At 44.1% G+C, this 23,992-nt stretch overlaps 2 protein-coding genes across 3 annotated transcripts in view; one reads left to right on the top strand and one right to left on the bottom strand.

The window, feature by feature from the left end:
• Nucleotides 1-1,228: 1,228 nt before the first annotated feature.
• Nucleotides 1,229-23,431, bottom strand: LOC127491317 (collagen alpha-1(I) chain). Its single transcript, XM_070063309.1, has 6 exons — nt 19,748-23,431; nt 15,920-16,120; nt 15,362-15,414; nt 6,522-6,594; nt 4,582-4,703; nt 1,229-2,210 (listed from the first exon to the last, which is right to left on the bottom strand). Exon 1 carries the CDS (start codon nt 23,279-23,281, stop codon nt 22,328-22,330), a length of 954 nt encoding a protein of 317 aa, XP_069919410.1. The 5' UTR covers nt 23,282-23,431; the 3' UTR covers nt 1,229-2,210; nt 4,582-4,703; nt 6,522-6,594; nt 15,362-15,414; nt 15,920-16,120; nt 19,748-22,327.
• Nucleotides 23,422-23,992, top strand: part of CDH11 (cadherin 11) — a 164,332-nt gene continuing 163,761 nt past the window's right edge. For both annotated transcript variants that reach the window (XM_070063308.1, XM_051846856.2), the window contains exon 1: nt 23,422-23,673. The gene's annotated coding sequence lies outside the window, so the exon portion shown is untranslated. The remainder of the gene's footprint in view (nt 23,674-23,992) is intronic.

The raw sequence follows: 23,992 nt of genomic DNA, 5'->3' as shown, positions 1-23,992 counted from the left end.
TCATTGAATTGCATCACTGAAGAAATGGTTTAACAGATGTTTCAGAACTTACTGTGACTACATGTGAGCATGGGAATTACTTGGTTTCTTGGGAAGAGCATGGGTTTGGAGTCAGTGGAACACGGAGTACAACACCAACTCTAACACATAGTAATACAGTGACTTCAGGTACATCACTGATTCAGCCTAAACTGAGATTCTTCGCCTATAAGGAAAACAGAACAACACATGTCTCATAATGGTGTGGTGGAGACAATGAGAACAGCACACATGTATACAGTTCCTGGAAACTTGTAGTGATAGTAGCTCTCTTTCCACTTCTTCAGTTACCTATTCAGTAGCCAGTTCCATTTGTTATTGCTATTGCTGATGTTACAAGAACCATCTCTTCAGAAAGATTATACATAACGACCCCCATTGAACTTGAGGCACCATGTGAATCGCTTTGGCCAATGAAATGTCACCACACAAATGTGTTGCTTTTGAGCAACAGAAGTTTAGCTCCTCATGCTCTTTTGTTCTCTTGATTATGACAACCAGAGGAAGGTTATTTTTCTAGCATGTATCCCAAAGTAAGGGTGACAGAGGGCAGAGCTATCGCTGACCTGCAATGGACATATTATATGAGAAAGCAATGCAGTCCCATTTTCTAAGTCAATAGAGTTTGGGGGATCTTTATTATCAAAGCTTAATCTAGCCAACCCTGACTGATATTCACTGTCTACCCCCCACCACCTCTAACAAAAAAGAATTATCTAGTCTTTCCCAGTGAAAGAAAACATACATAAAGAAAAATGCTTACTTAGAACCTAATTATGGCCAAGGCTCTTTGTGAGTTATTAAAATTATTTATAGATACTATCTGCCCTCAAAGAGATCACAGTCCATTATCTCCACATATGTTGTTATGAATTATCTCTTCCACTCACACAAGGGAAGATGTTCTGTGACCCAGAAACATAAAGGAGAAGTCACAAAATGTCCTTCTGACAAAAGGGCGTGGAGTAGAGAGAAAATTTTCTCATTGTGTCTACATCATATTCTACATATGTCCCAAAGTGACTAGTTCACTGCAGTGTCTGTTATTGTAGAAGGAAAAAAGCAATTCCACAAGCTATTTTAGTTTTCCTAATGGAAAAACTAGATGCTGCAGATGAAAGAGTTATTAGAAAAATAAGTCTCTGCTTTTCTATAAAAGCATCCAAAATGTGCTGCACGTCTTGGCCAGTCCATCAGCACTGTGAAGGTGTGCATTAACAGATGGGATCTCTAATCAAAATATATCTTAAATTTAAAGACTTTTTTTTTCCCTAGAAAGTAGCCGAAGGAGAAGAAGAAGAGCCAGAAAAGGCATCAGAAGTTGAAAGACTATACCTCAACCCCATTTTCAATGCTGCCGATTCCAACAACAAGTAGAGGTCTTGAGGCAGGAATTCATGGAGGCTGCTGACCCCAGCTGTTTCCTCACTCCCCTTTCCTGGCTCTCTGATTCTCCTCCATTCTCTGACTCTACTTTGGGTTATATGCCTTTGATGATATCCTTGGCCTTTTCCATTTCTTCTCATTTCTTTTTAAATGTTGTAACTTAAAAATTGTGATAAGATATACACAACATTAACCATTTTGAAGCGTAAACATTAGAGTCTATTAGTGTGTTCATAACACTTTGAAACCAATCTCCAGACATTTTTCATCTTGCAAGAATGAAACTGTGTACTCCTTAAATAACAGCCACCTGTTTGCCTCTCCCCCAGTGCCCTGGTGACTACCATGTTATCTTCTGTTTCTATGGGTTTGACCATGCTTGATGCCTCAGATAAGTGAAATTGTGCAATATTTTTCATTCTGTGATTGGCTTCATTTAGCATGATGTCTCAAGGGTCATCCATTTTGCAGCATATTTCAGAATTTAATTATTTTTTGGTTAGATACAATTCTCTCATATGTGTATACCTTCATTTTATTTTTCTGTCCATCCATAGATGCACACTGGGGCTGTTTTCATGCATGGTGAGCTATGATGTGCTGTGGAACTATTAATATAGGAGTGCCATTTTTCTTGAGTTTGTATGGAAACTCTGTCCAAAACTGAAAGAGTTTCATCTTCAGTCCTCAGCTGTAATTGGGCAGGAATCAAGCAGCAGAACTGAAACTGGAGTGATGGTATGGGTATGTAGATGACAATGGCATTTAAAGGGCTTCAGGAGCTTCTGAAACCAAGAGAAATGATATTTCAATACACTGCTTAAGATATCAGAAACTAATTCAGCAAAAATTAATGATGAAAAATGAAAATTTTAAATAAAGAAATAAACAATAGCAGTATTTGAGGGAAGGAAAGAAGGAGGAAGGGAAGTATGGTTATCTTCTAATAATTGTACCTATGAAATACATGAAATATGTTCTCTTTGCATTAATAAGCAATTTTTAAAAGAATTTTAAAAAGAGCCAAATTACAGGTGGGTTCAAAAGAAGAAAATAGAGAAATTGATCCTGCCTTATTTGAAATTTGGCACTTCCGAGTCATTGCTGTGTTGCAGCAGGGTAAGCCACCACTTGTGACACCAGCATCCTGTATTGGAGTGCCAGTTCCAGTCCCAGCTACTCCTCTTCCCATCTAGCTTCCTGTCAATGTACCTGGGAAGGAGCTGAAGATGGCCCAAGTACTTTGGTCCCTGTCCCCACATGGGAGACCAAGATGGGTTTCTTGGCTCCTGTCTTTGGACTGGCCTTTTGAAGGAGTGAACAGATGGACAGAAGATCTCTTTCTCTCTCTTTGTCTTTCCTTCTCTCTCTGTCACTCTGCTTTTCAAATGAATGAATCTTTAAAATCTGCCACTTTGTTCATCATATAATTTTGCATTTTTTACTTTAAAATATTTTATTGTATCTATTTTTAAAAAATATTTCATTTAAATACTATTTGAGGGTTGTTTTGTTATCTCTTTAAGAGGCATGACACCTGCAACTAGTACCTCACTCTCCCCGCCCCAGTCCCAGCCATGTCAAACAGATTAGAGTTGGGTGCTTATGGTCCCATTGGCTTTTTAAAACCAGATCAGATCTAGAAATAGCTCCTTTGCTATTGTCTTTCTAAATCTAAAAGCAGGAAAATTTCCTGCTTAAATTCGCCATTCTTTGTTTGGAATATCCCTTTTTCTGAAAATAAACTATTTATATCTAAGTAAGTTTTATAGGTGATCAGTGGGACAGAGCTAACCAGACACTGCTATAGAAAGTCTAGGAGTATATGCTGGATTCGTTCAGTATACCGATACACAAATCTGTATTGTGAATGTCAGAGTTAAATGGAACCTGCAGTATTTTCATATCTGACAAGGGGCTCTTTTGTCAGGGGCAATCCACCTCCTATAAGTACATCAGATTAGCATTCCATACAGCTCGTTTAGGGAAATACCTAGACAATGGCAAGAAGGAGATCTCAATGAACACTCTGGGAGAAGAGGAACACAGCTTGCAAAGAGGTAAATTGATAATAAGAGTGCTGACACAACCCAGAAAACAGTGTCACAACAGAAAGTTGAAAATAGCTCACTTGCCACTCTGGGAGAAGAAAGTTTATGTTGCATGATTTAACATCCTCCAATTGCTAGATAACACACAGCTTCATGTAAGACAGAGCAGGAGAGATGTGTTATTGTTCATCACCCTACCACAGTGGCTACACTGTCATTGATAGAAAAATACCATTTTGTTAATTTCATTTTAGCTTTCCTAAAATCATCAAAGTTGAAAGGTCAAAGTTGGCTCTACTAGAAGGTGGGGAAGTGAATTAAAATTGATAAACTTGGAGGCATGAAAAAAGCGTCCCCCTCAGCATATGATGGTAAAATGTATTTCTCTGGATGAGGCAGTAGAGGAATTTCTTTTTATTAGATATTGACAGGTCAGCCATCTTAATGATATCCCATTATAAAAAGTAGGCAAAGTTTGTTGGTGGGTCTTTATATGCCAGACCCCAGGCTAAGCACTTATGTGGATTATCACTTTTAATACTTATAACAGCTCCAGGAGGTATATATTATAATTGCCCCCATTTTATTCAAGAGGAAAGTCAGTTCAGAGAGGTGAAGTCACTTACTAAACTCATCACCTCGTAAGCAATGGCACTTAGAGCTGAAGCTGGGCAATATGATTGTAGAGTCAGTTCGTAACCATTGGAGTCTAGAACCTTAAAGCGCCTGCCTTCTAACATACCAGCAGGCACTATGTTGGGATCCAGCTGGCAGCAAGTTCAGGTGGGAATCATAGCATTCTGGCTCAGACCAACTTACATTATGCTAAATCAAAGGAATGGAAGAACAACTGAGAAAAGTGGCAGTAGGATGGTCAGCGGCAACATGATCGTTTCACACTTTTCATGCCAGCATTACATCACACTAGTCAAAGAGAAAACAAGGAAAAACACTCTGTGGCAAGACAGAAGCGTCACAGTGGAAGTACTTCCTACAGAAGCAGATTAAAGCTATCTAGGATGAGTAGGATCCACACACTTCCAGAGGAGGAAAGAGGCTTAGAGATCAACAATTCTGAAAACAAAACTGTGGCAAAAATACTCACTGTTCTCCAAGTATCGATGTCCCTCCTCCACGTTTCTCAGGCAGGGCCATGGGATGCATGCTGAGCAATGGATTTGACAAAGATCTAAGAGTCAGTGCCCATGCTTCAACTCTTCTCTTCACCTGCTCCAAGGACATTTCAGCATCAGTGTCAGATAGAGCATCTTGGATGGTGATTATAAATAGAAAATCTTCCCTTCAAGGTAACCCATTTGGCAGATTTGTAAGAATAAACTTGAATGTGTTAAGTCCTTTATATTTCATGGTTTGGTTAATTTGTGACATGGAATTATATAACCTATCCTGAAAATTCATGGTGACCGTAACGCTCACCGGAGAGCAAAACAATAAAAAAATCAGATTGTAGATCCATACTCCAGTCTACTGAATTGAATTCCTAAGGATGGGACACAGATCTCTTTGAATAATCTCACAAAACTAAAATATTCAAATGATTAGCAGTTTTGAAAAACACTGTTAGGTGTCAGCTAGTTCCACTCAGACTTCCAATCTGCTTCCTCTCCAAACTCTTTTCTTTTTAAGTGTAAAAATGATAAGGAGATGGAAATGCTAAATACTGTGGTTTGATTAGTACATGCTATATAAATGTCTTCAACTGTTGTACTATATCCCATAAATATGTACAATTATCATATGTTAATCAAAAATGTAGAAAACCCTTGTGAAATGTAAAGAGCTAGATAGATGTTCTAAAAGAATCTTTTTAACAAAAGGAAGTCCACAGCCTTAGGTGTCCTAATATAGTATGACAAGTAATGTGGGTTGGGCCATCAGTTTGCTATTTAGAGTTGCTATGCATTTCAGCAAATTATTTAATTCTTCTGGGCCTTGTTTTTCATATATGCAAATGAACAATGAACATATTTTATACAGGTATGTGTATATGATTTGGGAAGCAGAGTGACAAACAAGGCGAGAGAGATAAAGAGTGAGCTCCCATCTGCTGGTTCATTTCCGAAAATAGCACCTACTTTGAAGTGATGGAAATGTTATCTACCTTAACTGAGGTGCTGAGTATACAAATGCACATGCTTATCAAAAATATGAAGTTATACAGCTAAGACATTTGTATCTCACTGATTGTTTTACCTCAATAACAAAAATAATCAATAGTAATAAACTACCCAGTTTGCAAGGCTGTCATGATGATTAAAGCAGGTATCCTCAGAAAAGAGTAACTATTATTGTTTGTTATATGCTAAGCATTGTGTATTACATACAATTATCAGGGTGTCTTCTTAGGTTATACATATATAAATCCAGTGCATACTTGTTAAGCTGGGAGAACTCAGACTATTTTAATTGTGGATTTTTCTCAAGGCATTTGTTCATGTTTTAAGTAAGTTCTCTTGGTTTCAAAAAACAAGTTTCATATTTACTCTGTGAATTTCTGACAGAATGTTTTGGATTCATGCCTCAGCTTATCCATGACTCATAATTTTACAAATAGTGCATGCACTAATGGACAATACATATTTTGTTATGCCTTTGCTGTAATTAATCAAGCAAAAAATGAGTATTATATTTTCTAATAACAACTTTGTGCCTGCAAAGAAAAATCTTACAAAAATGTTAATATTTCTATATGGTTGCCTGCATCAAAATGCACAATCCTTAATTCTAATTTCAAGCTTTAATTGCTATAGACCATAACAATAAAGGATGTTGTGTTTTTCAAAATACACTTTCAGTAAGTTTTCTCTGTAAGAAATGCAACACGGTATAATGATACATGTCACACAGAGAACAACAAAGGAAAGAATGGCAAATATTACAAATGTGTTTAGAGAGAGACAGGTTAAGTTGCTGCAAATTTTAATTTACTGGAACCCAAGAAAATGTACTTAACAATAATAGACTCCAAGAATAAAGCAGATCTTTTGTTGCTAGAAGTGTGTGAAATGTGATAGAGTCTCTTACATCAAAAGGACCTCGGGAAAAACTTGCTTGTTTGCCGAACTTCTAGTCTGTGCCTTGTTCTGTCCTAGAATTTCTGGGGATGCAAAGACAAAAGCAAGATTTCTCACCTAAGAAACATTTTTTTAAAAAAAAGTTTTATTTATTTATTTGAAAGTCAGAGTTATACAGAGAAGGAGCAGCAGAGAGAGAGAGGAAGGGAGGGAGGAAGGGAGGGAGGGAGAGAGAGGTCTTCCATTTGCTGGTTCACTCCCCAATTGACTGCAATGGTTGAAGCTGAGTCAATCCGAAGCCAGGAGCTTCTTCCCGGTCTCCCACATAGGTACAGGGGCTCCAGGACCTGGGCCATCTTCCACTACCTTCCCAGGCCATAGCAGGGAGCTGGATCAGAAGTGGAGCAGCTGGGCCTCGAACTGGTGCCCATTTGGGATGCCAGCACTGCAGGTGGTGGCTTAACCCACCAAACCACAGCGCCAGCCCCTCTCCCAAGAAACTTATACTTATGAGAGTTTTAGTTGTAGTGTCCGATTTCCCAAACAAAACACAAAGCACAGTCACGATGCAAAAGCAGAAGGTTATTTATTACCAGCCGGCTGGGACCCCCTACCCACACACAGCCTTCCGGCAGTGCACACGCAAAAGGCCCCCTCCTACATACAGGAGAAGTTTTTATAGCCTCATATAAACAAGCATGCACATCATCTCATACGTGTGTTACTTCCTTATTCTCTATATGGCAAGTATCTAAACCTAGCATCTTTATTGGTTTGTTTAAATGTAACAGGGCTATACGTCACACAAAAAGAAATGGCAGGAACGTTACACAAAGGAAATGGTGGGAAACAATGGGCCATAAATTCCAGGAAATGTTTTGTGTTCTTTGTTTCCAAGAAGCCGGCCTGCCTCCATCCTGGTTCAGGATGAAGCCTGTCATGGCGTTACAGCAGGCAAGCAAGCAAGCCACAGCACAGGAGCAACACCGGCATTTAGCAAGCCAGGGACTCCAACTCCCACACCCACATAGTAAGTTGCTGTTCTCTTGTCTCCAGTACTCAGAGCAGCAACAATAAACTCTGGGATTAAAAAAAAATAGAATAAAATAAGGGACCAGTATAAAAAATCATATAAGAGAGATAAATGACTTCTTGGCAATCAAAAGATTTGGCTGGAGCAAAATTTCATGTATTAACATATTTGAAGAGGGCTGTGGGTATCCAAAGAAAGGAGCAGGCAAGAAGACACAGATTTATAATATGTCCCAAGAAGGTGTGGGGGAAAAGAGAGACAGAAATAGGGACCTCTTTCCCTACGACTAGGCAGGTCCTGTTGCAGAGGTGGTGCACAGACTATCAAGTTGAAGCCATCTGTATCATCACCAAGTCCCCTCTTCATTCGTGAGATGCTCTCATTGTTACAGGTCTCCACATGAAATCCCAATAGTCACCCCCCCCCCCCCACACAACACCCATTCTGAGTTCTCATTGTTACCAACTTCATCATGTTTCTCATGAGTAGTTGATAACATTTGCTTTCCCATTACAAGTTAATAAACATGTGTTGAGAATCTACTACTTTCACATATTTATAATTTGTTTTAATTCTTCTAACAGTCCCAAAAGTTAGACATCATCATCTCATAACTACATGCAACCCAAATGTCCTCTCCATGTTTAGTTTTAGCTTCAAGAGACACTGTTTCACCTGTACAAACTCACATTACTAACCCAGTACCATTTTAATAGCCCTCGAAACAATCCAGTCTCACAAAAGCAAGATCAAGTTTGGTAAAAGTTACTGAAGGTATGATAGGAATAAAAATAAATAGAAAAGGGACCTTGCATCATATCTTTATGAATCAGATTTTCTCCATCAGATATTCCACTGCTCAAAGTTCACACCTCTGCTTTGATGCCACGGAGGCCTCCTCGAGTTGTGTGATGTAACAGCCCCGCACAGTTTAGCTGTACCTGGTTGCTCAGTCCCAAATTTTCATCCTCAAACCATTCAGGGAGCATCTTTCTCTATTGGTGGTTTTATTGATGTTCTTCATTCACTCTGCATATTATTTCTCTCTTCAAAGTACATGCAGGAATCCCCTTAGGTGGAATTCCAGTGAGTGACTGTCTTCATTGCTTTGCAAGTGGTTGGGACAATAAGCTTCTGTTTTCTCCAAATCACCTCCACTTTACACTAAGACAACTCAAGTGTTAGGAAAATAGGATCAATGGTCAAATCAATCACCATTCTTGGAGTTCCAAAACCATAAAGACGACACATTGGAATTCACCATGCGTCTCAAAGTGAAGGTCCTGAAGACCTCCAGCTGGCATTTCTCTCCAAACTGCAGCCCACCCTGCGATTTTTGGGAAAGGAAAGAAGGCATTGAAAAGAAAAAAATCCAGTAATAAAAGAGCAGGATTCAGAAGTTCTAAAGGAGATTGATAAAGAAATTTGGGAATTAGAAAAATGAGTAAAGGCTTCACAGTGGGGGTGGGTTCTGAAAACTGGTTGGCGAATTCTGTCATGTGATTTATTTTCTGTACATTAGTGCACCCATCTCGGATTCTTAAATCTCTTGGGGAAGAGACTATATCAGAGCTTACAATCATTTGCTTTCATACATATGTTTAGTTTTGTTATTTCTGATATGCTGATGGCGTTTCCAAATCTGCCCACCGTTTGTTGATCCTCCAGTTCATTTTAAAGTTCTACATCGTACACTACCTGAGATCCTCTCAATTTCTCTTTGTGAGAAGATATTTGTGCACCATATGCATCAGTTGGTCTGTTCTTAGGAAACTTTTTTTTTTTTGATAGGCAGAGTTAGACGGTGAGAGAGAGAGAGACAGAAAGGTCTTCCTTCCGCTGGTTCACCCCCCCAAGTGGCCGCCACGGCTGGCTGTGCGCCAATCCGAAGCCAGGAGCCAGGTGTCTCCCCCTGGTCTCCCATGCGGGTGTAGGGCCTAAGCACGTGGGCCATCCTCCACTGCCTTTCCGGGCCACAGCAGAGAGCTGGACTGGAAGAGGAGCAACCTGGACAGAACCGGCGCCCCAACTGGGACTAGAACCCAGGCTGCCCGCACCACAGGCAGAGGATTAGCCTAGTGAGCCACGGCGCCAGCCATCTCAAGCAACTGTGAAGTGTCTCTTCCTAAGAAGCATGCTGTGGCCTCAGGATGAAATGGATTCATCTCAGAAAGAATCAAGAAACTTTATAAAGTTTCAAGAAGAATATCATCTTTTCCCAAAATAAATCTGGCTTAACCCTAGGACTAGATATTATATGCTTCTGTCTTCTCCTCATCCCTTCCCCTGCTGCCCCTCTGTAAAACAGAAAAAGAACTGGTTTGGGGTCAGATCTACATGAGTTTGAATGTTACTGTCTGGCTACCCATAAGCAGATGGCTTCACCTCCCTCAAAGCCTCAGTCCCGTACAACTGCAAAGTGGGATTGATAACATCAGCCATTCAGGACTGCTGGGCCATTTCAATGACACAGGGTGTGCAGAATGTCTTGTGGAGAGATTATGGACCTGGTACCCAGGCCCTGTCCTGAAAACCACTACTACTAACACTATGGGAAGGGGTGTCATTAAAATTAATTTTAACATTATTGCTGTTAATGTTTCAATTAAGATTAATAGAAAGACACGTTTGTTCATGGCATATAGTATCCTAGTTTGTTACCATTTTCTTTGAAGTTTATACTTAGTAGAGATCATGGTGGCCCTGTAAATTCCTCTCCTACCAAAGGCAGGATCCCCTCTGTGAAAGACAACAATGCCTATCAAGCAGACACAGTCTGAGTTCCCCTGCTGTAGGTGAACCAAGGTTCCCTATTCCCCAAGGCAGGCAACCCAGCAACAGAGACCTTTCTTGATAGAAAACCTGCCTCAGTCTGAGCAGCGTTCTCTCTCCTCAAGTTTCCAGCCATTAATCCCAGTTTTGTACCCCCTGGGGCCAAGCAAAATGAATCTAATCACTCTCCTTCATGACAGCCCTTTAGCTATTTGAACAGTGATCATGTGTCCCCAGAGCATCCTCTTTCCAAAGTCTACATCCTCCAATCATTTTCCATGTGACTCACATTCTGAGAACTTCTTCAGTGTCCTGAATGTAGATGCGACATCAAGGCTGAGGACTCTAACACAGACTATGACAGAATACAGAGAGCCACCTAGGATTCACATCACGTATGTGTTAATGCAGTTAGATACATCGTAAATTTCTTCCAGTTGAAAATCATCAAATAAATGATTAGCAAAATCCCCATTTCTATGATTTCTGTATATGTATTTGTCTACATGTTCTTTTCTCTCTGTTTCTCTGGTAAGAAAAGATCCTTATCGTTAGTGTCCATCTTGCATGTATGTTATGAGAATTACTTGATTCTACATATCACCGCTTAGAATGGTGATGGACTTCATAAGCAATAATGGAATTCTAGTGATTTCTTATTTGTCTTCATGTTCATTGATATAGTCTATTTGCTGAAATCCATAATAGATACTAGGGATATACAGATGTATAAAATATGTCCCTGAAATAAATAAGAACCGTGGGAGAAGAAAATGTTGAGAATCATGGGTCAAATATTGTATCAGAATTAGGCACAGGGTGCACAGAGCCCAAAGGAAGGATACTGGTCCATATTGGTGATGGGAAGAGAGAGACAAGAAATACTGGAAAAATATTCCTAAAGAATCAGATACATGAACATGAAATTTTTGGAAAAAATTTCTGGATCTTAAAGGGGAAAGCTTATTTTAATCAAAGGGAACAATGTGTGTGCAAAGATGGTGATGTCACAGCACATAGACATTTGAAGACAGGTGGAGTTTGATGGATTTCCATGAAATTAGTTTCAGGAAATAAATACATTGTAAGATGCTAAATGTCTGATTTACAGGAAGTTATCATCTAATCAGACTGGATGCTTGTCAGTTAGCATTTGAGAAATATCAAAACATACTGGGTTGAGGAAAGATACCCACAGAGCTGTAAGCTCCATAAAGGCTAAACTGTGTGACCCGGAACATATGGCTTCTCACATAGCATTGATTTTCTGCATCAGCAAAATGGGTGTAATGACACCTACCAATGAAATGCAAGAGGACACCACCTTATATTCACTGGCAAGCGCATGGGCTGATGTTTTTTATTTACGACACAATATTGAAGACAGACACTGAAAAAACAAAAGAAATGCATATTTTAAAGCCTCATGGTTAATCAAAGATAAAATCAAAGATGCTTTCCATGGAAAAAAACAATTACTAGGTATTGGGCATGAGGATGAGGAATGAGTTCGGGAATCAATGGATAGAGAAGACTGAGGACTGCTGTTTTCACTTGCCTTTATATCTTAAAATCATACTTACCTTTAAGTGATGATGTGGCTAAATGTCTCTACTTTTTCTACCACAGTCTTCTGTAAATATGCAAACGTTTAGCTTAAAAAATAGTCTCACTTCATTTTATACATCTGCCCCATCAAAGAGTTTTATCTGATGATTGGTTATTTTGTAGCACATCTTTCAATGTTTGCTTCTGTGACTCATCTGACTTAAAGAAATTAGACTGTCTGGCTGCATTTTTCCCCTTCTGTTGATGCAAGCAAAGCTAAGTGAGCAGAGCATTTTAGACTGTAAATACACGTGGTAAATTTTGCTTCTTTTGGTAAATACTTCTTAGTCAATCAACGATTGCTTGTACTAATGACTAAACGATGACTGCATGTCACATAGTAGAGAACTAATAATGCAATCTGGGAAAATTACTGGATTCTGGTTTTACTGTATTTTTTTCTTTATATTCTATATAAGTTTTTTGAGAAGCTTACATGACATATATGATTCCCCCTTTTCTTTTTCTACCTTCATTCTTCCAGAACTCCTTCTTCCAGCAACCTCTTTGGCAATTATGGAAATCAATGCCTACAACAGGCCCATTTACCTTAGGTACAGCAAAGAAATATTAATAATTTTAGCTCTATATGTCTCTTGCAGAGCAGTAAGATGAGATCTAGAGACCTAGAGCAATGGAGATAATATACCAGAGTAAGGCCAAGTTATAGGGGCAAGAGGCCAGCACTACAGCACAACGGGTTAAGCACCCATTTGTTTTTTTTTTTTTTTTATTTTTTTTTTTATTTTTTGACAGGCAGAGTGGACAGTGAGAGAGAGAGACAGAGGGAAAGGTCTTCCTTTTGCCGTTGGTTCACCCTCCAATGGCCGCCGCGGCCAGCGAGCTGCAGCCGGCGCACCGCGCTGATCCGATGGCAGGAGCCAGGAGCCAGGTGCTTTTCCTGGTCTCCCATGGGGTGCAGGGCCCAAGCACCTGGGCCATCCTCCACTGCACTCCCTGGCCACAGCAGAGGGCTGGCCTGGAAGAGGGGCAACCGGGACAGAATCCGGCGCCCCGACCGGGACTAGAACCCGGCGCCCCGACCGGGACTAGAACCTGGTGTGCCGGCGCCGCTAGGCGGAGGATTAGCCTAGTGAGCCGCGGCGCCGGCCTTAAGCACCCATTTGTTATCCCAGCATCCCATATTCGAGTGCTGGTCCTAGACCCTATTCCTCTGCTTTTTATCCAGCTTCCTGCTAATGTACCCGTGCAGGCAGCAAATGATGTCCAAGTACTTGGACTTCTGCCATTTATGTGGGAGACCAGAAGGGAGTTCCTGGATACCACCTTCAGCTTGACCCAGACCTAGTTGTTATAGTCATTTGGAAAGTAAACCAGTAGATACAAAATATTCTCTCTCTCTCTCTCTCTCTCTCTCACCTTCTCCCTATCCCTCTCCTTCTCTCCCTCTCTTTCTGTCTTTCTCTGTCTCTCTTTCAAATAAATCAGTAAACATTATGGGGGCTGGGTTAACGCCATGTGGGACTCCCACATCCCGTATCAGAGTGACTGGTTAGAGTCCTAACTACTTTCCTTCTGACCCAACTTCTTGCAATGCACCAGGGAGGCAGCAGATGGTGGTGTAAGTGCTTGGGTCCTGCCACCCATATGGGAGACCTGGGTGCAGTTCTGGGCTGCTGGCTTTGACCTGTCCCAGCCCTGACTGATGTGAGCATTTGAGAGATCTAGCAGATGCCAAGATATTTTGTCAATTATATTTTCTCTCTCTTTCTCATTTCTGTCTCTCTTTCCTTCCCTTCTTCTCTCTCCCATCCCTCTCTCCTTCTTTCTCCCTTTCTTCCTGTCACTCTGCCAAATAAATAAATAAACAAATATTTTAAAATTATAGACAGGATTATCTGTGGGAAGGGAAAAGGTGAGGGGATACTTTCCTGAAATATATGATTCCTTAGCTTCCTTATAAAAGATGGTGGGTAATGAACAGTAGAAGTAAAAAGGAGATTGGAGGGAGGGAGAGGGAAAACAACATTCAATATTTACTGAAGTCTAGGTATTGTCTTCATAACTCACTGTAATTTTCAGAACTAAGTACAAATGTTATGACTATGTTACAAGATGTGAAACTGGTGACCTACAAGGGAAATCATAGGCTCATAACAAATAAGAGGCATAACTAGGATTCAAACTTGGGCAGCTCAACTTCCAAGCCTGTCTTGTGCCATGGAATTCTACTTTGTCTCCAGAAAGAGAAAAGGAAAGAAGGGAGTAAATCCCAGTATGGATATTTTAGGTAGGAAAGGGGAACAAGTGAAAACCCTTGGGTGCTGTGAGTGGCAACAAATCACTGATGGATGGTTCTGAGTGGCAACATGAGGGGACCTTGCTGACCTCTGCAATGAACTCTTGGGTGACCGGACTGCCTGTGTATGTCACTATCACTGCCCCACTTCCTACTTCATCTGTGTCTCAGGACAAAACTCTAACTGACACAGGATCAATATCCTTCAGATAAAGTTTTGAAAAATTGCCCCTGGAGTGGCCATAGTTAGTGATCATGGGCTTTCAGAGGGAAACTGGCACGTGGAAGACTCCTCATTTTAGACAAAAAAAAAAAAAAAAAAAAAAAAAAAGGTTGAAATGGCTCAGAGAAAGAGAAGTTTGAAATCCAGAGCCCAAACACCTTGGATGTGAGTACTTTATATTTTTAACTAATTGTACATCAGAGGACACGGGCTTCCTGACCTGGGAAGATACCTGTGGCACAAGAAAGAAGAGCACCCTGGTACCCACAGGTATTCCCCAAGCTTCAGGTTTGGGAACCTTGTCTCACACACTCAAATACCTGGTCCTGCTCCGGCTTCTCCAAGTCAATAAAGAAGTACCCATTTACTTACAATTGCTACTCAACTGCCTGGAGCGGTCTTATGAGAACAGTCCTTGACATCTTTCTCTTTCTCACCTATTGCAACCAACCTTGCCAACAATGCTGATTCCACTTCCCAAGCACACATAGGACCTGTACCCTTCTTGTCTGCCACTCCCAAGCCCGAGCTGCAGCCCCTGTCTCCTGGGTAAGTGCAACACTCCCTTTGTATCAGTCCAGTGCTCATCCACCCACAATCCTCTTTATCAACAATATAACTGGATCATTCTCATTTAAAACAACAATAAAATGACAGCAATTAAAAATTCAGTAATTGCCCATTGCATTTGGGATACAGTTCAGGATTTTTTTCTTATTCTATAAATTTCTAGATTGTCTGTCTCTTTATATTTTCCCAAAGCTCATTAAACATCAGCCCTATGGATTCTTCCTTAGATTCTCAAACACTCCAAATCCCATTGTGCCCCAGAGCCCTAACACAGTCTATTCCTTGACAATGAAAGGTTCTGTTCCCACACTTATCCCAACCAGTACTTCTTTATACTTTAATTCTCAACTTTGAAAGAATATCTTTGGAGAATACTTCACTCACCTGTCTTTACCATTCCCCTTAGAAACTGGGTTCCAGTTATATTCCATTATAAACTAGGAGCAATGAAATGACATTTAATTATTCATTTATTAGTGAGCTGTTTGACTTTGAGTAAGATGTTCAATTCTCTGAGCTTTGCCATTCTCACCTATAAAATGGGCAATTGTAACACTCTGTAGAGTGGTCGTAAGGATTTGAATGAAAGCACTTAACAGGCATTCAATGAAGAGCTATTTAAAAATGTTATTCTTTAATTCTACGTGTAGCCCAGAACAATATTCTGTACAATGGAGAATCAATCACGGATTAAGACCCAGAACTAGGGTGACTGTCAACCAGAATAGAATGTCTTCTCTGGAATATTGTTTACAAGAAGAAAGCTCTTGAACCACTTGTGTATAAAAATACAATGGGTTTTGAACTACCTTGAGTTTCAGGGAAACACCTCAATTAGCCCTTAGTTACCAAAGAGGCTAGTGAGCAGTGAGAGGGAAACAAACAATTAGATAAAGCACTTAAATTCTCACAGCCAGTTCTGGGCAAGGTCAACTATCTTACCTTGTAGAGGAGTTTGAAGAAGGAAAAATCTTTTAAATGGTTTCTCATTGGTCAAGAATGATTCCTGCCTTCCCTTTCCCAATATTGATAGTTAATGGTTATGAAAATTGGAGCACAGAGCTTTCTTAAATCCTGTTGTCCGAAGTGTAGACCACTTGCAAAGCAAGCCAGTACATCTTGAATACATTTTCAGTGGTTCCCCTGGAAAGCAAACACATTTAAATGTGTCTATTCACAAATTTCAAAAAAAAAGTAAATATATGCACATACGAACATTGAAGTAGCCTTCTGTGAGGTGTTTTAATCAGCCAGTCCAGACAGCAAACAAACTGGAGTCAGAACTTGGAAGCAGAATTGTCATTGTGAATACCTGTATATTTCATTTTAGGGAATTCAAATGTTAGAAAAGTTGTTGATATGACATCATTTTTTAAACTGGATTTTATTTTTAAAAGCACTGTTTTAAGTAGTTTCCCAATAAATTCTTTAGTAAATCAAAGAATGATTTTTGTACAATGTGAGTAATTGGTACTATCAAATTCACTTTGCAAATAAAGGGCACTGGCACCATGTTAAGACCCATCTGCTGTTGGTTCAGGGTCCATTCATTCAGTGAACATTATTCATGAATTTACTATTCATGTATTCATTCTGCAAATATTTGCTGAGTGCCTACCATATGCCTGGCACTGTGTTGGATGCTCAAGATACATCAGTGAACAAGAGGGATTAGGTATTTTTCCCTCCTGAAGCTTGTGTCCTAGTGGTATAAGATGATCAATAAAAGTAAGCAAATAAAAAGAGTTAATAGAATTTTAATAGATATATGCATTATGAACAAGAGTAAAACCTTCAAAGGAGATAAAAAGTGATTGAAGGGGACTGTAGTGTTGAGTGAGTGCTTCTGCAGATGGACAAACAGAGCAAAGGAACAAACCATGAGAAAGAAGAGAGAAAGGGTGTTCTAGGCAGAGGGAACAGCATATGCAAAGATCTTGAATCTGGAGCACACCTGTGTTTGAACAACAGCAAAAAAAAGTAGAGAATGATCTAAGGAGAGATTGGAAGCAAAATAGGCAAGGGCCAGCTCGTTTTTCCTTCCAGGCTGTGGAAAGGGGATGGGCAGGAGGTAATGTTCTCAGCACCATTAGGGGCAGGTAATGCATGACCCTCAGGGTGCACAGGTTTCTGCACAATATGCCAAGGGTTTTCAATAGATCAGCATTGCTTTTATTTTCTTCCTTGTACCTTCCTTTTTTCTTCCCTACCTTCCTGCTTCTATAGCCTTTCCTTCCCTGTCTTCCTCCCTTCCCATTTACCTTCTCACCTTCTACCCTTCCATGAAATGTGTTTGCTCATTGTGCCAGGCACTGTTCCTAGGAATCTGATAGATGCCCTCTGCCATGTACCCCACAGTTGCATCTGGAGCATTGGCATGGGCTTTTCCACTGAAAGGCATGCCAGTGGGACAGTTTGTGAGAAAATACCCACAGGTGGAATCCCAGCTCCACTACTCACCAGTTTTATTAGACTGGGCAGTGAATATCATTTCCTTAGGGACAATAATGCATACTTGAAGGAAATTTTGAGGATTCTTACCTTTATATGTAAATGCTTCTGGACTATCAAACAGGCTGAACAAAAACTGTTGATATCTATTGTTACATTATTATTACTGCTTGCATTTTTCCTTCCCACTTGAGCCTCAATGTAAAGGAAATGCACAATGACAATGATTTTGTGTGAGACTCTAAGTGTATTCTGATTCTGTGTTGTCTCTAATCTTCCTGAGTATTGTACTGTGACCTACGGAACTCAAAAATCCAACATGGCCCAGAGTGGAGGATGATGGAAACCCCTTTTTGTCTGTGGGGGACTGCTACATTAGTGATCCTGTCACATCATCCTTCCCTGGGCCCATATTGTTTGCCATGCAACTCTTTTTGAAGATTTTTTTCCAATGAAAAATACTGTATTTCTCCATTGCTTAACTTTCTGCCTGGCCATGTGACATTCTTTGGCCAATGGAATAAGTAGAGTACACAGTTTCCAATTCTGAACCTAAGCCTAAAGGGGCTGTGAAGGTTTTCATTGTCGTAAGAACTTGTTCAAGGATGGAGGACGAGAAAGACAGGAAGCCCAGATGAGTGGCCCCAACTCAACCCAGTCTGGACCAGACAATCCCAGCCAACTTATAGATCTATTAGAGTTAATAAGTGTTGTTTGAAGCCAATGAGCGGTGTGATCACTCATAACATAGTACTGTTGTGATATTTGATCAAGGTACTGATTTTAATTCATTCAAAAGTATTTGTTAATTCATTCAAAAATATTTATTGGACTTCTTTATGTCAGACACTGAGCTACATGCTGAGGATGTAGATAGAAAGATACTTCAAAAAGTCCATGGAAAATATAATCACAATAGAAATTTATGTTGATGGAAAGGCTTCTGAAACCCATGTGTATGAGGTGCCTTCATAAAGTTCATGGAAAATACATATTATGAAAAAACTATGCATGGATTTCAAAATTTTTCACCAAAGTAAACTTATCTTTGAATTCCATCTGCCATGAGCATTGTGAAATACTCTTGCAAAACCAGAATATCATCACTGTTCCTGGGGAACAGGCAGCGGACAACAGGGGAAAGACAAGGAAATACTGATAGCATTGAGTTGAGAAGGGTACAATCAGATAGTGGTTGCTCTAGTCAGCCTAGGGGCAGAGAGGGGGATTGTATCTTTGAAGATGCTTTGAAGGGTAATACACTGACTCTAGAATTTTAGCCCTGGAAGGATCCTCCCCAGAGCTCACTTTGGGTAAGCTCTCATGTATAGCTAAGACAATTGAGCCTCAGATAAACGGACTTAATCCAAAGTGATCCAATCAATTTGTGACAAGACCTCTGTCCTAAGGCTGGCACATCTAATTTTGTATAACCCAAAACAAGTCTTACAGTGTCGGTAAATTTTTTTTCCTTTTCCTTTTTTTTTTTAAAGGCAGAGTTAGACAGTGAGAGAGAGAGACAGAGAGGAAGGTCTTCCTTTTCTGCTGGTTCATCCCCAAAATGGCCGCTATGGCCGGTACGCTGAGCCGATCCAAAGCCAGGAGCCAGGTGCTTCCTCCTGGTCTCCTATGCGGGTGCAGGGCCCAAGCACTTGGGCCATCCTCCACTGCCTTCCCGGGCCACAGCACAGAGCTGAACTGGAAGAGGAGCAACCGGGACAGAATCCAGCGACCCGACCGGGACTAGAACCTGGGGCGCTGGCCAACAATGTTGGTAAATTTTCAACTGCCATACAATTCTTGGCCAGATGTGTTATTATGACCCCTACTTAATATAAGATTAATCCCCATAATTATTCCAATTCATAATTGTAACATGTCTCCTTTCTAGCTCAGGTCATTTAAGGTGTGACAATCATCAGATCTCATAATTAATAATTGTAGTCACTACCTTGTACCTACTGAGACTACAATCCAAGCATAGTACTTATTGCTGTAGGTTTGTGGCACATGGAATCTCTGCAGCAGTCTAGGCACAGATAACAGACCCCATGTCCCAGATACAGAAACCACATCTCATGGAGATGAAGTCTTTTCTAGTACGTGACAGAGCCAGGAATCAGACTGAATCCGATCTGTGTGTGGTCTGCCCACTTTCCTCTGCAGACCCAATGGTGGGATTCTCCCTGTGAAGTGTCTGACTCAGAAGTGGTGTTCTCATGACTTGTTTTTCAATTCTCTCCCTCTGCCTGCGGAAGGCACAGTTGGAGACCACTGCAATGTGAGGAAACCCTGCTTGGATCTGGCCTCACTCTTTACCTTTGGAAGCATATCTCCAGAGCAGGAAGCTTTGAGAAGCCTGGGGAGCATGGAGCTTCGGAGTGGAAACTGGAATCCCTCAGCAGGGCCTGGTTATCTTCTGAGCCTGAAGAGGGGCGCATCAAAGAGATGAGAGCCTCCTACTTTGATGAAGGAACCGACAGGAAATTAATCAGCCTGTGCTGGCAAGGACAAAGACAAGAAAGGGCTGTCTGAGCCTTGGCTCTGTCTGGATTGGGATAGGCAGGAAGTATAAGCGCTGTTGAATCCTGGCTCCACAGCAGCCAGGAACCTTGGCTTCCTCCCTTGAAGAAGGAGGCGAAGGCAAGGTGAGGAAACTTAAGATAAACACCCAAACTTTTGACTGCCTGTCTAAGATGAATTTTCAATTTAAGCTGTCAGTGGGTTATTTTTTTCCCTATTCTTTCTTTTTGCTTTTAAGATCTAAACTGTAACCGCACAATACCACACCCAAGTTCTTGATATGGATTTCTAAGACAGATCCTAACATAGTCATAAAAAAAACCCTCTGAAATGTGCACTTTGTACTGTGTCTGTGTAGGTGTGTTTAAAATGTCACGAACTGGAATGCCTAACTCTAGTTCCTAGGAATTAATCACTTAGAAGAGTGAAAGGGGGAAATTAACTTGCTTTAACACTTAGAAGTCTCTCCAAAGAAGTCGCCAAAATAGAACTTGCTGAATACAAGTAGAGTTATCTTTCTATGAGAACTAGAATTCTGTTTTTACTTTTTTCTTTCTCTAAAACTGCCTTACAGAAAGTTTCCCCTTGAGGCTTAGCTGCAGCTCACAGATACTCTGGTATGCAAGCGGGAAACATTGCCTTTTTTGCTAGAATTCAGTGATTGTTGGGGAATTCATAGATCTGTGCAACATCAACACTATCAGTTTTAGAAAATTTCATCACACAACAAAGTTCCCTCTCACCCTCTTTGCAGATTCTTGTTCATACCCTCATCCCCATGCAACCAGGTACCTGCCTTCTCTCTCTACAAACTTGCCTTTTCTGGACGTTTCTCATAAATGCAATTACAGAGCATAAAATCACACAGATTTTGGCTTTTGGCATACGCTTTGAAAGATCATTCCTGATGTAACAAGCCTTGGAATTCCTTTCCTGTTGAATATTACTCCATCGTGTGAACACACCGAGTTGTTCGTCCATTCACCAGTTGATGGGCACCTGAATGGTTTCCAGGCTTTAGCCATTGAGAGTAAAAACGTTCAGATACATGTCTTAGTGTGGGCACACATGTTCTATTCTCCCTAATGTAATGCTAGGCATGGACTTGCCGCTTTGTACGAAGGAATATTGACCGCTGGTAGCACACGATGCCATCTGATTTGGTGTAAACCCACCAAGCGATTTCTAACTACTTTTTAAAATCTGCTAGTTCTGCTCATGACAGGAGTTGTCTTAACCGCCTGCAATCGGGACAGAAGACAGAGGGTAAATCCACCTAATGTCAGGTCGCACATGACCAGGTTCCTCCGTGGCTTTGCCTCCAGAATGGAGCTAAGGAGTCTTTCCTCACGAATAGAGGGATTTTCTAACCACTTCACTTCCGGGGGATCTTTGCCCTTGTCCTTAAACTGACCTCGGCTTCATGCTCACCTGGGAAGGACAAGAAAATCCAGACAAGTGTGTAGCGAGCCAAACAGCAAACCCGGAAGATCTCTGAGAGGGAGTGGCCCCTCTTCCATCCTCTGGGATGAAACCTCACTGCTGCGTACAGATGGCTACACCCAGGCACCCCATTACCATCGCTGCTCCCTTCCGCGATGGGGCAGGCAGGAGGGCCAAAGTTTTAGGGCTCAGAGCAGACTCAGAGACAGGGCCAAAGAGGTCCACAGAAAAGCACACGGAGTTGTGGAAGGGGCTCAGGGCTAGGGATCCACAGGAGGAGGCAGAAGCGGCAGGCTCGGCCGCCCCTAGCTCTCCTGTGCGCCGAGCGCGAGCGCGTGTGTGGCAGACGTGCGGGGGCTGGGGACCCGGAGGGCTGTCACCTCGGACGTGGTCAGCGGCGGCGTAGTGCGGGAGTAAGGGCTGCTGGAACCTTAGCGCCCTCCTCCCCCAGAGAAGAAATGGGCAAGTTCGAGGCCCGGTCCGCACGGAGGGCGACAGGCGCGTCCTGTGGGCGCGGGGTGAGGGCAGACACACTCGGAGCCAGAGGGATCCCGAGTCTCTGGGAGAGGCGTGGGCGGTGGGGCAGGGGTGCGGGCAGGAGGCAGGCTCGCCCTGCGGCGTGGACACCCGGGGAGCTGCGCGCTCGGGGAGCCGCGGGGCGGGGGCCGGCCGCCCTTCTCCGCGCCCCCTCGCCGGCCCCTTCCTCAAGCGCACAGGCCCCCAGGCTTTCCCTTCCATCTTAGGCCTCTTCCTCCGCGAACTCCCGGGCCCGCTCCTCTCCGCACGCCCTTGCCGCCTGCTGCGCTCTAAGGGCCGCGTTCCCTCCACGCCCTCCGCATCCTGCCCTCTTGCGGGTCCCTCTCTCCGCCTTTCCCCCGTCCTCGCCTGCGGCTCCTTCGCCTTTTCACCGTCTCTCGGCGTCTTCTCTTGCCGTCACCTCCCAAGCCGGAAACTTATCCCGACCGCGAGCACCCTCGCAGGCACGGGTGTTCCCCGCGGGGTCTGCGGGTCCCAGCGCCGCTCCCCGCGCCACGAGCGCCCCGCCCAGTCCCTGGCGCCACTCGGAAGCCCCGACCGCGGCACCCCTTTCGCCCAGAGAGACTCCGCGGGCCGGAAGCGGGCTGGGGTGGGGGGGGCTCCCTTCTCAGTAGCGGGTTCCTCCGAGAGCGGGGAAGCTGGGGGACCGCGGACGGATGCGGGCTCCGCGCCCCGCGGGCCCTCGCTCCAGCGGAACCGCGCACTCCACAGCGCCGCGGCGGGTCTGCGGGGGCTGGGGGAGGCAACAAGTGACCGGACTTGCAGAGATCCCGGCCCCTGTGGCTGGGACCGCGGCCAACGCACCCCTGGGGAGGGGGCTGGCGGGGCGGCCCGAGGCGAAGCTGCTTCCGCGCCCGCTTTGAGGCGCCGGCTTGAGGGAGAGGCGGGGCGAGCTGCAGGAGCGCGGGGACCGAGCTCTCCCAAGTCCGAAGCCGCCGTCCCCGGCTCCTCCGGCACCCGCGCCACCAGCACCATTTCAAGGGCTGGGGGGCTGGGTGGAGACGGTGCGGAAGCGGTCCCCGCGGAAGCGTTTCGGGACGTGGGGTGATCGGGTGTGAGAGCAGAGAACGCGCTGCCCTTTTCCCCGGGGCCTCTCCCACGTCCCTCCGCCCGCGGACCTGGCCGGGCCGGGAGAGGAGGGCCCAGCCTCCCCAGCTGCAGCGGATTTGGGAGAGACGAGGAACACCGGGGCTCCCAGCCCCTCACCGGCTTTCCCCCACCGCCCTCCCCGATTGGCTGTGCGTCCCCAGAGCCCAACTTCAGCGGCTCCAGACTCTGTCTGAGCCCCAAGGGAGCCGGAGCGCCGCGACCCGGCGCGGGAGGGGCGGCTGCGGGTCCCCAGGGTGGCATCTCCGTGGCCCCTGGGGGAGGGGCGCGCACGGGGTCGGCCCCCGCAGCCGCGGCCAGGCCCGGCTCGGCGCGTCTCGCAGCCGCGGCTCCTCTCCGCCCCCCGCCCTCCCCTCCCCTCCCAGCGGCGGCCTCCCTCCTCCCCCCACCGCCCGCCCGCCACCTCCCCCCGGTTTCTCATTCCTGCCACTAGCGCGCTCGGCGGCTCATTCCGCGGCCGCCGCCAGCTGAGGGGAGCGTCGCGGGCCGAGGAGCAGATGCCGCGGGGGCCGCTCGCAGCAGCCGCCGCCGACTTGTGAATGGGACCGGGACTGGGGCCGGGGCTGACACCGGTGCGCGCGCCCTGCGCCAGGGACCGACGGCCCGGAGGTCTCGTCCACCCGCGAGGGCCCCAGGTGAGACGCGCCGCGGGTCCCTTCTTGCCTGGATGGGGCTTCCCGGAGTGGGGAGCAGGCTCTTCTCTGGAGGAGAATGTCTTGGCGCGGGGGAGGTGGGGTGGGGGCTCTGGTGTCTGACTCTAAAGGGATTCCCCCCAGTGCGCAGCCCAAAGGGCTGGGGGCCGAGAGAAGATTTGTTGGGAACACGGGGAGGGAGCAGGGAGCCAGCGGTGGGCGCGGGCAGAACAGAGCGCAGAGGCGCCAGATGTGCGCTCCGCCGCCAGCGCCGCTCGGGCCTCCTCTGGGTCTGCGCCGAGGCCGCGGCACGGGGGGTTTG

This window comes from Oryctolagus cuniculus, chromosome 18 (genome assembly GCF_964237555.1).
Source record: "Oryctolagus cuniculus chromosome 18, mOryCun1.1, whole genome shotgun sequence".
NCBI lineage: Eukaryota > Metazoa > Chordata > Mammalia > Lagomorpha > Leporidae > Oryctolagus > Oryctolagus cuniculus.
Note: the sequence above shows the minus strand (reverse complement) of the source record. Positions and strands in the feature narration are given on the sequence as shown.

Excerpts from the sequence above, each read along its gene's own strand:
- LOC127491317 (XM_070063309.1), bottom strand. The coding sequence starts at position 23,281 with ATGCCACCCTGGGGACCCGCAGCCGCCCCTCCCGCGCCGGGTCGCGGC.